The sequence below is a fragment of the Tenrec ecaudatus genome, chromosome 6 (genome assembly GCF_050624435.1).
Source record: "Tenrec ecaudatus isolate mTenEca1 chromosome 6, mTenEca1.hap1, whole genome shotgun sequence".
NCBI lineage: Eukaryota > Metazoa > Chordata > Mammalia > Afrosoricida > Tenrecidae > Tenrec > Tenrec ecaudatus.
The window spans coordinates 19,321,407-19,337,380 of NC_134535.1; the positions used below are offsets into that span (position 1 = coordinate 19,321,407).

Sequence of the window (15,974 nt, forward strand, 5' to 3'; positions counted from 1 at the left end):
TGGGTGGAGTGGTGGGGTGCACTAAGGTCTAGAGCTGGAGAAGAAGCTAAGGAGTGGAGGAGAGAGACAGCAGGGGGTCCTGGAAGCTGCCTGGAGAGTGGGATCGGGGCTGCCCCAGGGGTGGGGTGGGGTGGGGGGTGGAGGAGAAGTAAGGGCCTCCGAGAAGGTCCACCCGAACAAGCATGTCACGTGTGTGTTTGCGGGGTTCTTTTTTATAATGACTTTCTATTTGGGAACAGACACAGCAGGACATTACCCCCCATCTCCCCAATTTCTCCATGTCCACTTACTTTTGAAAAGAGTGAGGTGAGTAGGGGGGGGTTCTCAAATAAGAGCATCTTAAAGCCAAACACTCTTTAATCATTCCAACTCACAGGTTCCCTACACAGCAGAGAGCAGAACTGCCCTCCCCCCTCCACCCCACCCCGCCTGCCCCCATCCCCACCCCTGCCCCAACCCCAAGGGTTTCCATGGCTGTCCTCTTCATGGAAGCCAACTGCCTGCCACCTCGTTCTCTCTCCGAACAGCTGGCGGCTCAAACCGTTAGCCTTGCCAGTTTGCAGCCTAGTGCCTAACCATTGCACCACCAGGGCTCCTGGTAACATGGTGGTGGTGGTGGTGATTAGGTGCCATCAAGTCGGTTCCGACCCACAGCGACCTTCTGCACAGAAGGCAACACGGCCCGGTCCTGCGTCATCCGCACAACTGTTCCTCTGCGTCAGCCCATCGGGGCAGCCGCCGTGTCAGTCCATCTCCGTGAGGGTCTTCCTCTCTCTCGCTGCCCCTCTGCTTTGCCAAGCATGATGTCCTGGTCCGGGCACTGGGCTCTCTATCTTAGAGAATCCTGTTTGTCTCTGAGCACCTCATGCTTGGACTGACTCAAAAGTGTCCCCTCCAGACAGCAGGGCAGGAGGCATATACCGGAAATCGAGGGGACGGCCATTCTGTATGTCCCTGAAAAGTGCCCTTGCCATCCTCACGACCCTGGGACCCGTCCTACCCAGCAGGTGGGCACGCAGCAGCTGGCCACTTCCTCGGAGATGCTCTCGGCGCCATTGTTGTCTGAGAGCTGGAAGGAGGTGTGCTGACTCCCTTTTCCAGAGGCCAGGGGTAGGATGGCTGGCCAATGGAGGGACGTGGCCCACAGGTGCAGGCCCAGGGTCCCAGGACAGGGAGCTGCCTGCCCTGGCCTGCAAATGGGGTGGGCATCTGAGGAATGGCAGAAATGTGTTCCTAAGGGCAGTGCTCTCAGGGCCCTCATGCTCCGTCACCGCTAGAACGAGCAACCTAACGCCAGCTGTCTGCTGTCTGTCCGGAGCAGTATACCTGCAGTCTATACGCCACGTCCGTCCCCACGTGTCAACCGTCACCCACCTCCTCAACACATAGCTTATTTACAGAGACTGCACGGACCCTCCGCTGAAAAATACACAGCCACTCCGCTGACGTTAAGGCTGAGACACCCCGAGAGACACAAGAAGGTTTTGTTCTCATTTTACAAAATGCCACCTCTGTGGAGCTTGGCACTTGTCAGAGAGACCATTTCCCTTGGATCCACAAATCAGTGCTTCTGGAAGCAGCCGTCGGGAAATCAAATGAGGTACTGCATTGGGCACTCTTTAAAGTCGTGAAGAGCCAGGAGGTCACGCTGAGGACTCAGGTGAGCCTGACCCAGGCCAGGGTATTATTCTCCATGGCCTCAAATGCCCCTGGAAGCTGGGCAGTGGACGAGGAAGACCAAAGAAGAAGCAGCGATGCCTTTGAACTATCTGCTGGTGCAGAATCCTGAAAAGTAACGTCGACTGCCAGGAGAAGACATTCAGCCAGAAATGCTCCTTCGAAGCGAAGATGGTAAGACTTTACTTCATGCTACTTTGGACATGCAAGCAGGAGAGACCAGTGCCTGGGAGGAGACATCTAGCTTGGTAAAGTCGGAGAGTGGAAAAGAGGAAGACTAAGCCTCCTTGACTGGATGGATGGACTGACACTGGCTGCCGCAAAGAGCTCAAGCATCGCCACTGGGAGGGTGGTGCAGGACCGGGCAGTGCTTCGCTCGGAGGCCCATGGGATCACTCTGCCTTGGAGAGGCCTCAAGGGCACCCAACAACAACCAGGAACTATGCCTGGCATTCCGGGTCACATGCGGGGTCTTTTACACGACATTGTGTGCTGCCCAGCTGCACCAGAGCCCTTTCCCCCCAGCAATGTTGACACATGTGTGCTTAGATCAATGAACACCCCCCCCTCTGGATGGACCCATTTACTAGAAACAATAAGGAGGAGGGGATTCCCGGGAGGAGGACCGGGTGGGAATGCCATGGGCTTATTTACCGAGGTCTTAAAAAACAAGCAAACCCCAACCAGAAAGACACCATCCCCGGTGGGATCGTCTTACACTGTATGATGAGTTTCCGGTGTTCGTCTCGAGAGTCTTCCATGGTGTAAAGGGTTTGCTTGGTGATGCTGTTCAGATCCACGTTCCTCCAGTCCTCCAGCATCTGGAAGGTGATGTCTGCGCTGTGGATAACTGTCCGAGATGCCTGGAAGCCAATCCAAGCACTGCATTAGCTCATAGGATGTTAGGTTAAAGCTTTCACGCCACCCCCCTTTTTTTCTTTTTTAAAAAAGCCGTTTCCCCCACGGAGAAAAACTTTCTACTCCTGAAACCAGCGGCAGTCTCAGAAACTCCCGGGGGTCGCTGTGAGTCAGCACTGACTCGATGGCACTGAGTTTGGTTTGTCTTGTTTGGGCTCATGGATCCGAGCGCAGGTGGTGTCGTGGTTACGTTTAGGGCTGTGATTCGGAAGGTCAGCAGTTTAAACCCACAGGGGCAGTTTCCACCCTGCCCTATAGAGTGGGTCACTGTGAGCTCATGGACCTGGTTCTTGTAGTTTACAAAAGATTTTGAAACTAGGGCGGCGGCGCAGGAGAGCGCCATTTCAGGAAATCAACCACTGGCTGCAAACCTCCAAAGACCCTTCAGCCTGTGGCCCTCTTCCTCAGCGTATCATTCTCAACAAGAAACGGCCAAGGTGGCCCAGGCCAGACCAAGCCCTGTTGTTCTGTCCCTTGGATCTTAGCCCCGTCAGAACAATGGGGCGCAGCTCTGAGACCCATCCGCTTTCTGTTGGAAGCGTGTGGGAAGGGAGTTTTGCACTGAGCAAATGACTTGTGTGCCTCTCCTGCCTGATAAGCGCCAGCCCCAGATGTGAGGAAGTTCCTGCTACACGGGACAGTGATGAATTTGTAACAAACGCACACACGGCCCACACACATCTTGTAGGTGTCCGCCATGGTGGCAGCCAACCCCCATTAACAGAGCTGACATTTCCAAGTTGGAACAAGACCAGGAACCACATCGACAATACCGATAAACACAGAGGAACTTATCGGTAGTTCACTGCCTTTTCTTGCACGCTTTCAAAAAACGACTTCTATATAGTAAAGATTTCAGACGCAAATGGGTATTATAAGCCTCCTAATGCTTGTGGATGTACAGACAAAGGCATTGACTGCGAGCCCGACCCCTGCCCAGGCTGCCTGTCATCAGTAAATTCTCACAGCACTCAGATTCCAACTCTCAAGTATTACCTAAAAGCCACCAAACCAAACCAAACCAAACCAAACTAAGCCAAGCCAAGCCAAGCCAAGCCAAGCCAAGCCAAGCCAAGCCAAGCCAAACCAACAAACTCAGAGGCATCAGGTCGATTCCAACTCAAGGCGACCCTGTGCAGAGCAGGGCACAACTGCCCTTGTGAGTTGCCCAGACCGTAACTTTGTATGGGACTAGAAAGCCCCGCCTTTTCTCCCAAGGAGCCGCAGGTGGCTTCGAAAGCATCCCCACTTGGCCACCACCCGGCCACCCTTCTGAAGGCCCCTGGGGTCCATGAAACCCACGTTGGGGCCGTCTCTAACAACAGTCTGACAGCAATACAAACTCTCAGCGTGGAGGTCAGGGGTTCCCGCGTCAAACTTGACACCCTCTGCGGTGGAGTCTCCTGCGACTCACTGAGTCGCGCCCAGTGGGATGGAGAAGAACTGCCCCCTAGGATTCCCCAGGCTGTGTATCTCTTTCCAGAAGCAGAGATCCCGCCACTTCTTTCTCCTACGGAGTCGCTGGGGGCGTAACCCACCTGACCTTTGGGTTCGCTGCCGGGCGCTTAACAGCTGTGCCACTGCCTCTAGGACTTGTCTCGATTCCAACAGACCAAGTTCCAATTCTGGCCTCGCTGTTGATCAGCCCCCGATTGGGGGCAAGCCAATAAACCTGTCCTGCTCGATAGGGTGCGGTGGTAGGTAGTCATAGCTGCCTCTCTCGGGAGCTGCCTCAGAGGTTTCCTTGGGACAGAGTGTGGAAAGCACTGATTTTGCATTGACTCCTGGAGGCCAATCACCTGGTGCCCCCACTGCCTGGCACACGCTTTGCCCGTCTCACCCTCACCCAGGGTGCATCTACAAAGAGCATCTCTGACCACTTTAACTAGGACCGCCGTGGCCTCTCTGTTGTCCAGTTCCACGGTTTCCTCCCGATCGCGCACAACCTTTGATGGGTTGGTGCTGTGGTGCTTGCTCACCGCTCAGCACAGTGCCTGCCACACAGGAGCCACTGGAGATTTTTCGTGGAATGCGTGACTGAGCTTTGAAGGCCAGCCTCCTTTGCGTAGTGAATCCGAAGGGCCTGGGAGGTTGGGGTGGGTATTTGGGGGTGAGCTGTCACTGGCATGTCGTTTAGTGGGGCTGGCTGTGTGGGGGGCCAGTTTTTGTTGATCAGTTCCACGGTGTCTTTTCCCCAGTGCTAACCATCGCCCACAGCAGGGGTGTGCTGGGGTGAGGACTGAGGCAAACACATACATACGGTCTTTGGTGTGGAAAACTGGAAGGAAATGCATTTTTGCGTCCATGCTTGCTTAGTGGGTCTCCCCTACACCTGCCTGAATGGCTGAGCCCCAGAAGGAGGCCCCAAACTGTGTCGAGTCCCCTGATACAACCCAGACGGCTCTCTCCAGACAGACAGACAGCCAAGCAGGATTCCCAGGTGCGCCTTCCTTCCTCGGAGCACCAGCCCAGGGATCTGGAAGGATTTCCTCTGGGCCCCACCCCTGACCATGTAAATGTCCACCCCAAGGGGGTGGAGCTTTGCACTTCTTGGTCACAGTCTAGAACCTCCTGCAGGCCTTCCTCCGTCCCACCTTGACTCAACCCAGAACCAATAGCGCTGTAAGGGAGTGCTTGCGAACCCATGCCCAGGAAGGGGCAGACCCCTGGAAAGGACCCGCTGAGGGCTCTCCTGGGAAATGCAGCAGGTGTCTGGGAAACCTCCAGAGCGCTCACACCTGGGAATTCTCCGCTGCCATCTCCTAGTTTTCAATGTGAGCAATCAAGTTAAAAAGAAAGGGAGGGAGGAGAGAGAGAAATCAAGAAGGGTTTGGACGTGTGAAAACTTGTCCCCTGACTTTCCAATTCCCCTCGCTCCCAGACGTGAAACAGAGTTAGCTAGCTCTGCACCATCATCATCTCCAAACACCCAAGGTGCAAGCAGAAAGGAGACATGGTGGGGGGGGGGTCAGCCCTTTACTTGCCCCACTTCTGTAATAGTCAAACAACTATATTAGTCGGTGTGTACCCACTGCCCTTGTAAGGATCCCTGGTGGGGGAGTGGTTACGTGTGGGGCTGCAAGGTCCGCAGTTCAAAGACACCAAAAAACCCACCAGTAGCTTTAGTGGGAGAAAGATAGGGCTTTTCATTCTCAGTAAAGGATTACAGGCTTGGAAACTCACAGGGGCGGTTCTTCCCTGTCCTGTGGGGCTGCTGGGTGTTGGCATGGGCATTGACTGGATGGCCGTGCCTTTGGTTTTTAGGTTTTACCACCCTTGTGTTAGACAATACCACAGATCTGGGCAGGGAAGGAATGAACACATCTAGGCAAACATTTGATCATGACCTTGAACTCTTTGGATGAAGCAACAAACAGCATCTTTTGCTTTCTTTCCCCCATTAACCTCAGTAGCCAGAGGTGGTTTTGCCCTCGGGCTACCTTTGGTAATGTGTGATCACCCCCCTTGGGGTCCCTGAGTGGCGCAGGTTGCGAAAGCACTGGCAGCTACCCAAACGATTCCAGTTCAGCCAGACGTACTTCGCAAGAAAGACCTGGCAAAGTCACTTCCGAAAACTCAACCACCGAAAACTGTAAGGGGCCCAGTCCCACTCTGACATGCTCCGGGCACTCATGAGTAGAACTCAACTGGTTGATGCTATGGGCCTTGTGGATGCCACTGGCATCTACTGGGGAGGGCCTCTGTGTGCTACTAAGCATCCAGTGGGTGCGAGAGTCAGGCTGCTAACCCCAAGGACAGCAGTTCGTAACCACCAGCAGCTCCATGGGAGACAGATGAGGCTTTCTGCTCCTGTTAAAAGGGGGTCCATGAAACCCACAGAATCAACTCCACGGCAATGAGTTTGGTTTTGGTTTCACAATGCACAAAACAGGCCCTCACAACAAAGAATCATCCCTGCCAAACTGCCGTTAGCCTCAAGGCTGAGAAATCATATATATATATATATCAAGAATCACTAAGTTGTGGACCTAGGACATATCTGAAAAGTTTCGTCAGAAACCCTGTAGTCTTTTTGTTAAACTATTTAGTGACTGGCTGTTTTTATCCGTTATCTGGAGAAATTCAACATGAAAGTGAGAGTGTACTGTTTATTAACCGCACACAGCTTACAAGTCCTACAGAGAGGTTTTTTTGGGGGGCGGGCATGTGGTTTTGACCTTTGCTTGCAATGGCTCAGGAGCTTCTGTGGCACAGGGGGCTGCATACTCGTACTGAGCTAGCTGATAAACACAAGGTCTACTGTTCAACTCCCCGGTCAGCTGCTCAGAGGAAGGAAGAGGATGCTGTCCGGTCGGACAAAGTCCAGGAAACCAAAAGGGGGTCCTCAAGAGGGTCCCGCAGGGTCGCTGTGAGTCAGAACGGACTCGCTGGCAGTGAGTTTGGGTTTTTTGGTTTGGGGTTTTGCAGTGACCAGTGACTCAGCAATGTTCACGATGCCTAACATGAGACAGTTACCTGACAGAGATGATTTAGTGATGTTTGCCGCCGCAGGATTTGGGAGAACCTTCTGGACACTGCAAGAAGAAAAGAGCCAGTTTGAGATGGGGTTCCTGCTTGGGGTTTTCCAGGGGGTGGTACAGTCCCCTTATTTCTCTAAAGATTTCTCACGCTCCCAACCCCCTTTACGCAGCTGCCGACCAAACCCTGCCTTGGATTCTTGGTTTTCCCATTTGGACGGGGACCAGGATTTCCTCGGGGTGATATCTGAGATAATATCTGATATTTCAAAGTCACACACACGCACATACACATCACACCGGCAGGTGTGAGAAATTGTGGCATCAATCAACCGTGAGTAAAAGCAATTATTTACTTGTCTTTCATTTCGCTAATTGCGAGCTCAATCACTTCTCCCCCTAAATAATGGCAGGAAACAAGGGGGCGCTTTGAAGAAGCGCCTTTAAAAAGCCATAGTTCTAATGGGACTGCACTTCAGAGGCGTGGGGTGCTGGGGGACCATCCTCGAAGAAACACGCTTCAAGGCGACTGAATGCTCACACCCTTCCCTTTCGCCACAGACTCTCCCCATAATCCATCTCCATGCTTTCAAGTCCAGGAGGAAAAACCTGAACCTGAAGTGGTGGGGGGAGGTCTCCCATCTGTGGCTTTGGAAGCAGACAGGCCTGAGCCAGCCACCTCGCCCCCCCCCCCCCCCCCACTACCACGCACATTCTTCAGACGGAGTCCTCAGCACGGGCACCCACAGGTGGAAGGCCCGACACACTTCCTCCCCGAATGTCAACGAGTTTGTCAGCGTGGTTGAGATCCTCTCATTCCCGAACGGGTCGACAAATGGCAGAATTTCCCCTTGGATGATTCTCATTTGGACTCTGGTCTGGGGTGGAGGGAGGGCTGGGGGAGGGTAGGGGTGGGTGAAGCAGGCAGTGCCGAGGAGGGAGGGGGCGGGCAGATGAACTTCTAATTTTCCAGGCCGATCAATCGTTAATCCTTCTCCTTAATTACTTTTTCTTTAACTTTGTGATGTGGAATTTAGTGCTCAGGAGAAGAAAGGAACTGAGGGCCAGGGAAATAAAAGCAGGCTTTATCAATAGGTGATGGGCCCTGCAGGCAGCCTCAAAGCGCTTCTGAAAGGGCCCCTCGGGCCTGTGGAGAGAAGGTAATTTGATCGCCTGAGTTTTCCTCGCTGGACAAGAAGCCTTTGGACAAGAATAGCGAGGAGCCGTATTCAAATGGAGCTTCAAAAAACATTTGTCTGAAAACTTGAAATCATCACATCTTTGCTCAACAGCAAGACCAACGGAGTCTTGGCCCACAAGTCCTGCCAGGAGGACAGGCCCGTCTGGACGGAAAAACAGCGCCCGTTTTTAAAGGCGGGGCGCTCCAACACTGGGGCCTGAGCCCTGCTGGTGGCCCGCAAAGAAAAGAGTCGAGTCCCAGGCCTGCTTCTGAGACAGACGAATGTGGCTTTCTCATTAGACAGGGGCAATAGGTACATGGACCCCTCACGCTGTGGCCTGTCACCCGCCATCCCTATTTCGTGGGCAGGGGCGCTCTGCGGAAATGCTCGAGCTTTGCCATCGGCTCAGCCTACTAAAGTCCAACTCCTTCCTCACTGTGTGACCCTGGGGAAGTGTCTGTCCCTCTAAGCCGCTTCGAGAGAACAGGGACCCTCGGTCCTCTACCGCAGATAGGGCGTGAGGATGAAATGCGACACAGAGCACAGTGGCTCTGAGAGCACAACCTTGGATGTGCTTAGGCAGACAGACAGACCTAGAAACCAGTCCTGGCCCGGCTACTGACTACCTCTGCGGGGTTGCTCCGCTTCCTTCTCCATCACGGCGGATGTGAGGCACCCGTGGGGAACATTTTGTGAGGGTGGACTAAGTTCGGGTGCTGTCAGGGACTCCGCACCATGCCTGGTGCTTGGTCGGCCAACAGTCAATGGTGGTTATCCAGTTCATCATCTTACTCATGACTCACGAAAAATGTTTGGCCCTGGAAGAGGCCTCTCCCCGCCTCCCCCGCTGCTGCCAAGCCCCCTCCAGTCCTTACGTTCAAACTTGATGTTCCGCAGGTTTTCTGGGAGGTCGTGGAGAGCCACTTTCAGCCACTCGTCCAGCTGCTTGGCAAACTTCCGGATCACCTGAGTTAAGCTAGAAAGAGAAACGGTGTCTTCTCAGCGCGTGTCAGAACCTCCGGCGGCCCAGTGGGGTGTGCGTCGGGCCGCGAGCCGCCAAGTCAGCAGTTTGAACCCACTAGCCGCTCCGTGGGACAAGGTGGAGGCGCTCTGCTCTCAGAAACAGTTTACAGTCTCGGGAACCCACCGGGGCAGCTCTCCTGTGTCCTATTACAGGGACCGCTCTGCGTGGGAAACAACTCGATGGCGGTGAGTTTGTTTTTTGATTTTTCTTTGGAAAAGGTGTGTGTGGTGTGTTTGTTGTCTAGTCCTCCCCACGGGAGGCCCTGGAAGGTTGTGTTTCCCCCAAGCCCTTTGGGGAGCTCGTGCCCCTGGGAAGAAAGAGTGCCAGTACAATGTGTTCTGGTGCCAGAGTTGGTTGACCAGGGAGATGCAACCAGCGCCATGCAGGGAGAGCCCCATGGAGCTTAGCTGCCTCCAGAACTTCTGAAATGAAATGAGATCCTTTGTGCTTTGGAGGCGCTTTGGATCGGAGGTGATGACAGTGGGCAATGGGCCCGAGAGAGACGGTTTACACTTGGTCCCTCTCCCTAGTGCAACCCCAGTCTTGGATGGAATGGGAAAGCAACAACGTCGTGCGAAGTTGACAAAGAACCCTGTTGTGGGTCTTGAGACCACATGAGATCTGGAGAGTCGAGGCCCAGTCTGCAGGGGGGGGGGAGCAAGGAGGGAGGAGATGGTGATGGTGGAAGAGGGAACTTTAGAGTGGGAAAGACGTTGAACACCCTTGCCCAGGCTCTCACCCTCAACGTCGGCTACTCATCGCTCCAGGGGCTGGTTCCTCTGTGAAGTGCTCCTTGGCTCTGCCAGCCACAGGACCCTCTCCTCTTTTCTGTTGACCACCCAACATCATCCCTGCCTTCCCCACCCCACACCACCGTCATGACTCTGGGGGGGTTCAGTCTCCCACCAGCTAGCTCCCACCTGTCAGGCCACAGTTACTAACCTTGCCCCATGGGGAGCCATGCCACCTTTCTCCGATCACTCATTCCGCCCTCTTTCCAAACTCTCTCCAACCTCGATGGCGCTCCCACAGCCCACTTCTCAGGGCACACACGCCGCAAAGGAAAAGCATCGTCAACATTCTTCCTCCCTCGTGGCTCATCTTATCAATAGAACCCCTCCAGTATTACTGCCTCTTACAACGCCCAAGCACCACCCCAGCCTCTCCTGCCTTCCCAGGAACCTGACGATACTGACTCCCCTTTCCCCGGTGTATTCCATGCTTTCCTCTCCACTGGGCCATGCCTCTCATCGTTTACTGGGTCCAAGAATGGTCACTTTAGAAAACAAAGCCACCACACCCCCACCCCCACGTTGACTTTCCTCAACCAGTTCTCTCCTCCAGCTGCCACTCTCCTTCCCTTCCACTTCTTAGCCAGCCTTTTCCATCTCCTGTTCCCTCTTCGGTGCACAGTTCTCACCTGGCAGCAAACCTTTGCTCCAGGACCCCAAACCCACCCGGAGTTTCGGGGGGCCTAATCTGGCTGGGCTTTGGGGGCACATTCCGTTCTCTTATCCACTTCCTCTTTTTTTCTCTTGGGCATTTGCACCTTCTCGTTCTTCCTACGGCTCCTGTCCTCAGTCACTTTGGAAAGTGATCCCCGGCTACCTGGCCCTGAACGGAGCCCTGGTGGTGGGGTGGTGGTGCTTTGGACTGGTAAACACAAGGTCTGAAACTTTGAAACTTTCTACTCCCATAACTGTCTCCAGCAGTTCTCCCTTGTCCTCTGGGGTCAGTGTGAACCAGGAGCCTCTCAATGGCAGTGAATTTGTTTGTTTTCACATGGCCCTGATATGCTTAAGTCCTCAGAATCTGTCCGTGGGCCCTGTCATCTTACCCCCCTTTATTCCTTCCCAGGTAGTCAGTCAATGTCTCCAGTTCTGGTCGCCAGCCACTCTTGCTCTCCTGTCTCTAGCACATTCAAAAGTTCCAGGCCAACCCCCGACTGGAGGGAAGTCCCAAAGTCGGGGCAAATGCAGCCCTCAAACGGGACTCATGAGCCCCCTGCTGCACTCAGACACGGTCTAATTCTTGTGCTCCCCATTTCAGTGCCACCCCCACCTTGCCTTTACTTAATATGACAACTTTCAAGCACAACCCCCAAATCGACATGACGGTATAATCAAGGTCTGTGCGCTCTGCAGTTCGCCAGTTTACCACCCAAACCAGTTGCCATCAAGTCGATTCCGACCCAGGGTGACCTCCTGTGTGTCAGAGAAGAACTGTGTTCTGTGGAGTTATTAAGGGCTCATTTTCCAAAAGTTGTTGGCCAGGTGGCCTCGACCCTCCAACCTTTGGGTTAGCAGATGAGAACTTAAACCACTGTAACGGTGATACCAGGAATCCTTATTCCTTTTGAAGAACCCTATCATGGTTACTGCTTAGCCCTGGTGGTGCAGTGGCTATGAACTGGGCTACAATCCGCATGGTTGGCAGTTCGAAACCACCCGCAGCTCCATGGGGAAAAAACTGGGCTTTCTTTTTTTTTTTTTTTTAAGTATTTGAATTTCTTTTTTTTTTTTCCTTTTTTAAAATTTTAACAATTTATTGGGGCTGATACAATTCTTTTCACAGTTCATACATCAATTGTATAAAGCACATCCATACATTCCCTGCCCCAATCATTCTCAAGGCATTTGCTCTCCACTTAAGCCCCTTGCATCAGGTCCTCTTTTTTTCTGGGCTTTCTTTTCCTGTTAACAGTTACAGTCTCAGAAAACCATGAGTGGTCACTATGAGTCAGCATTGATTCATTGGCAGTGAGTTTGGTTTTATAATTAGAGACAATCTATGCATTGCTAAGGAAATCCCTTTCCTAAATATGTCTTCAAGTGAAATTTGGCAGTGAGCCAAAATGGATTCAAACAATTCATATTCAGCCTTACTTCAATGCCAGAGAAGGAGCCGTAGTGGTATTGTGAATTAGGCGTTGGACTACTAACTGCAAGGTCAGTGGTTCAAAACCACCTGTTGCTTCTTGGGAGCAGCTGTCTGCTCCTGTAAAGACTTACAGTCTTGGAAGTCCCTTATCAAGGTTGCTATGAGTCACAATTGGCTCAATGGCTGTGGGTGTTAGTGTATGTGTGTGTGCGCGCGCACGTGTACGTGCACGTGTGAGGAAAAGCTCAAAACCCTTTTAATAATCTTTAAAAAGCTTCCCCTGCAACAAGTGATTGTGACTAAGAATTTGTTTTGAGTAGGGTTGGTTCAAGGAGCCATGATGATATCGGAGTAAGCATTGGGCTGCTAAACTCAAGGTCAGCAGTTCAAACACAGCAATTATTCCATGGGAGAAATAGGAGGCTGTCCATTCCCATAAAGATGTACGGTCTTGGGAACCCAGAGAGGCAGGTCTCCTCGGCCCTATGGGGTGGCTATGAGCCAGAATCAAATCCATGCCGGTGAGTTTGGACGCTGCCTTGTGTCTCTGGGGTAAACTGTACATGGGGCACAAGGCAAGAACAGCGTCAAGTATTTTGTCCTGAAGAACACGGATCTGTGGATCCTCTAAGCCTGGCAGAGTCCTTGGCTGGGGAGCATGATGCTCGCTGAAAGGTTGGCATTCCGGGTGCCTTGGAAGATAGGGCTGACAATCTGCTTCTGACAGGTCACACCCTAGAAAAACTCTCTGGGACAGTTCTACTCTACCACGCCCAGGGTTGACATAGGCAGAATTGACTGGACTGGCAACAAGCAATTGTGAGCCTAGCAGAGTGACTGAGCTGAGACACCAAGCCCCACCAATTACAGCAGAGTTGACTGGGCCTCATGTCAAGCCTACACTCCAAAGGCTGGTTTTCCCAACTGCCTCTGGGTGGACTTGAACCTCCACTCTTTCTCTTGGTGGCCAAATGCATGGATCCCATTAACACCACCCACGCACCCTGACGGACCCATCTCACTGCCATCAAGTTGATTCTGACTCATAGCGGCCCTACAGGACAGAGTACAACAACCCACTGTGGGCTTCCGAGACTGGAAAGCTTGCTCCAGGGTCAGCATTTCGAATCCACTGGCCACCCATGGGAGAAAGATGAAGCTTTCTAACTCTCATGTCCCGGAAACCCACAGGGGGCAGTTCTCCTCTGTCCTCTAGGGTCACTGTGAGTCAGAGGGCAGTGAGAGAGGGGGGTGGGGGGGTGCGTCAAAGTGCCACATGTGTCATAGAGCTGAAGGTCAGAAATGGGGTCGTCGTGAGTACACTGGGACAACCAAGTCTGCGAGGGAAGACTTCCACAATATTTGGCTGTGCTTGCCAAAGGTCAACATTTAGACGCACTGATTGGGGTGATCAATCCAGGGCAGGCGGGATGCCAGGGAGGGTCGCCTGCCTTTCTCACCTCGGACACTGCCCAGAGGCAGCACTGGAGGCCAGAGCCGGGGAGGAGGCAGCTCCTGTCCAGAGCAGAGAAAGCAGCAGGGCCAGGGAGCGGCTTTCACTCAGTACAATGGCTTGGTTTTCCACAGCGGAAGAGAAGTGGGAGGGATTCAGCTCAGAAAGGATTCTGTTTGGGGGCTTGGGAGTGGGGCTTGTCAGCCTTTCCGGAGTGATCTAGACACCCCGGCAACTGGCCTCTGGTGTCTGATGGACAGGTGAGGGTCTGACCTCCCATCACCTGGTCCCAGAGGCACCTCCCCCAGCCCCAGCAGCACTCGGGGAGTGACTGCCACCCCCTTCTTGACGGTCTCCCCTTCCTTGGTATCCAGGCCTCCTCCGCTGCTGACTGCCTCATCTCCTCCCTCCTCCCAGCACCCAGCACTTCTTAAATCCACACCTTAGGCCCCAAATGACCCGCAGCCCCAAATTACCACAGTTACAAGGTGCTAATCGCTGCCACCTTTTAATGAGGGCACGGTGCCAGCACTAAACACTTCACACCCACGCTCTTATTTCATCCTCCCTCCCTGCACTAGGCGCCAGCATTAGTCCCAACACAAGCTTAAGAAACCAGAGATGCGCCTACAAGGGTGAGTCAAAAAGTATTGCTACAAAATATCATAACGCCCTTCTTTTACACACACACACACATACACACACACACACACACACACACACACACACCAGAGAGATGCAGCAGAGGCGGTCAGGATTCAAACTCAGATTTGCCAGGCTCCAGAGCCTGACCGCACAACTACTCTTCCGCTGCAGTGTCCGGTGGTGGATGGGCTCACGCATGCGCAGTGAGTGCGCTGCCGCATCACTCTGCTCTCCAAGTCGGTGCGTCTTGCTTTCCACGCAGGCATTGCCATGCGAGGCCTTGAGCATCTGGGAGTCAGGCAGCCCTCCAACTCTGCTCTGCATCTCTTTTGAATGTTTTGATGGCCTATCCTCTCTGCTATTCCACCACGCCTCACACACACACACACACACACACACACACGCACACACCTCCTCCAGCTCTGTCCAGTTAATCACAAGACTAATCTTCCTCTGCCAGATCTCTCATCTGGCTCCTTCCACCCATTTACACAGCCCTCCCCCCCCCCCACAACTCCCGAAGAAGAGTCCTTGTCAGATCTGAGCTGAAGCATCCCCACACCGCTAGCCTCCTGCCCCACTCCACTCGCCACATCCTCTGGGGCTGTGGAAGGAGCACTCACTTCCGAGTCAATTAAGCCCTGTCCTTGCCACTTGTAAGTTGGGTGACCCTGGGCAAGTCAGTCGGTGACGCTCCTGCAGCCCTGACTGCCTCATCTAGAAAGTCAAGAGGATACCCTCCTGCCAGGATTGACACACAGACCGAGGACGACATGGGTACAAAGTCCTTCACCAGCAGCTTGCAGTGAGTAAGGTGGCATCTGTCCTTAAACGCTGGACAAGTCTTCCCGAAGCACAGCTCTAGTGCTGGCCCCTGCAGCTCTCTGTGGCTCCGAGGCAGGCATTCACCCCAGAGTTCTAGAAACGGCAGAACCATCCACCCAGGAAGGGGTTCTCCTTCTGAGGCCATCAAGGGGTTGCCTGACTTTTAAGAGTAACACATCATTCTGATCACTGCTCCTCAGCTACTCAGTGGTGAGGGGTCAGACCCCCCATGACGATTCCAGGGGTCTTTCTCACCCCAACCCTATTCCTACAGCTCTTGGAAAACCACAGTCTTGGGAGCCCAGACTCTAGCCCCTGGCCCTGGTTCTTCACCAATGTCCATCAAACGGTCAGTACCATAAGTCCCTCGGCTCTCTGCACATTCTCTGGGCTTCAGTTCAAGCAGGATTCCCATATGCACAAGGGGCTTCAAAACATTCCTAGAAAAATTTCATAATTTCTTCATTCCATTTTCCCACAAGCTTCTTGAAGCACCCTTGTATGTACTGAAAATAAGCAGAATGTGTGTATATGGTGTTGGCAATGAATATTGAACGTGCCACGGACTACCCAAATGCAACCAGCACATCTGTCTTGGAATAAGTACAGCCAGAGTGCTCCTTAGAGGCAAGGATGGGGAGACTTCATCTCACACACTTTGGACATGTCGTCAGGAGAGACCAGTCTCTGGAGAATGACAGCATGCTTGGTAAAAATGCTTGTCTTATTAAATGCTGTCTTCCCAGGACCTAACATCTTTCTTAGAGGTCATCAGCACCCACTTATTTAAGGAATGAACAAACTCAGGGATAAGGGAACAACAAAAGATCTAGACTTGATGGCGAGAAGGGTGTATAATGCCTGGTGGGCTTTTAATCAAGTGTAATGTATCC

At 53.1% G+C, this 15,974-nt stretch overlaps 1 protein-coding gene across 1 annotated transcript in view; it reads right to left on the reverse strand.

The window, feature by feature from the left end:
• RFX4 (regulatory factor X4) overlaps positions 1-15,974 on the reverse strand; it is a 78,923-nt gene that overhangs the window by 42,114 nt on the left and 20,835 nt on the right. The window contains exons 5-7 of the mRNA XM_075552702.1: positions 9,130-9,230; positions 7,072-7,130; positions 2,396-2,540 (exon numbers count right to left, since the gene is read on the reverse strand). Coding sequence (XP_075408817.1) covers positions 2,396-2,540; positions 7,072-7,130; positions 9,130-9,230 — 305 coding nt within the window. The remainder of the gene's footprint in view (positions 1-2,395; positions 2,541-7,071; positions 7,131-9,129; positions 9,231-15,974) is intronic.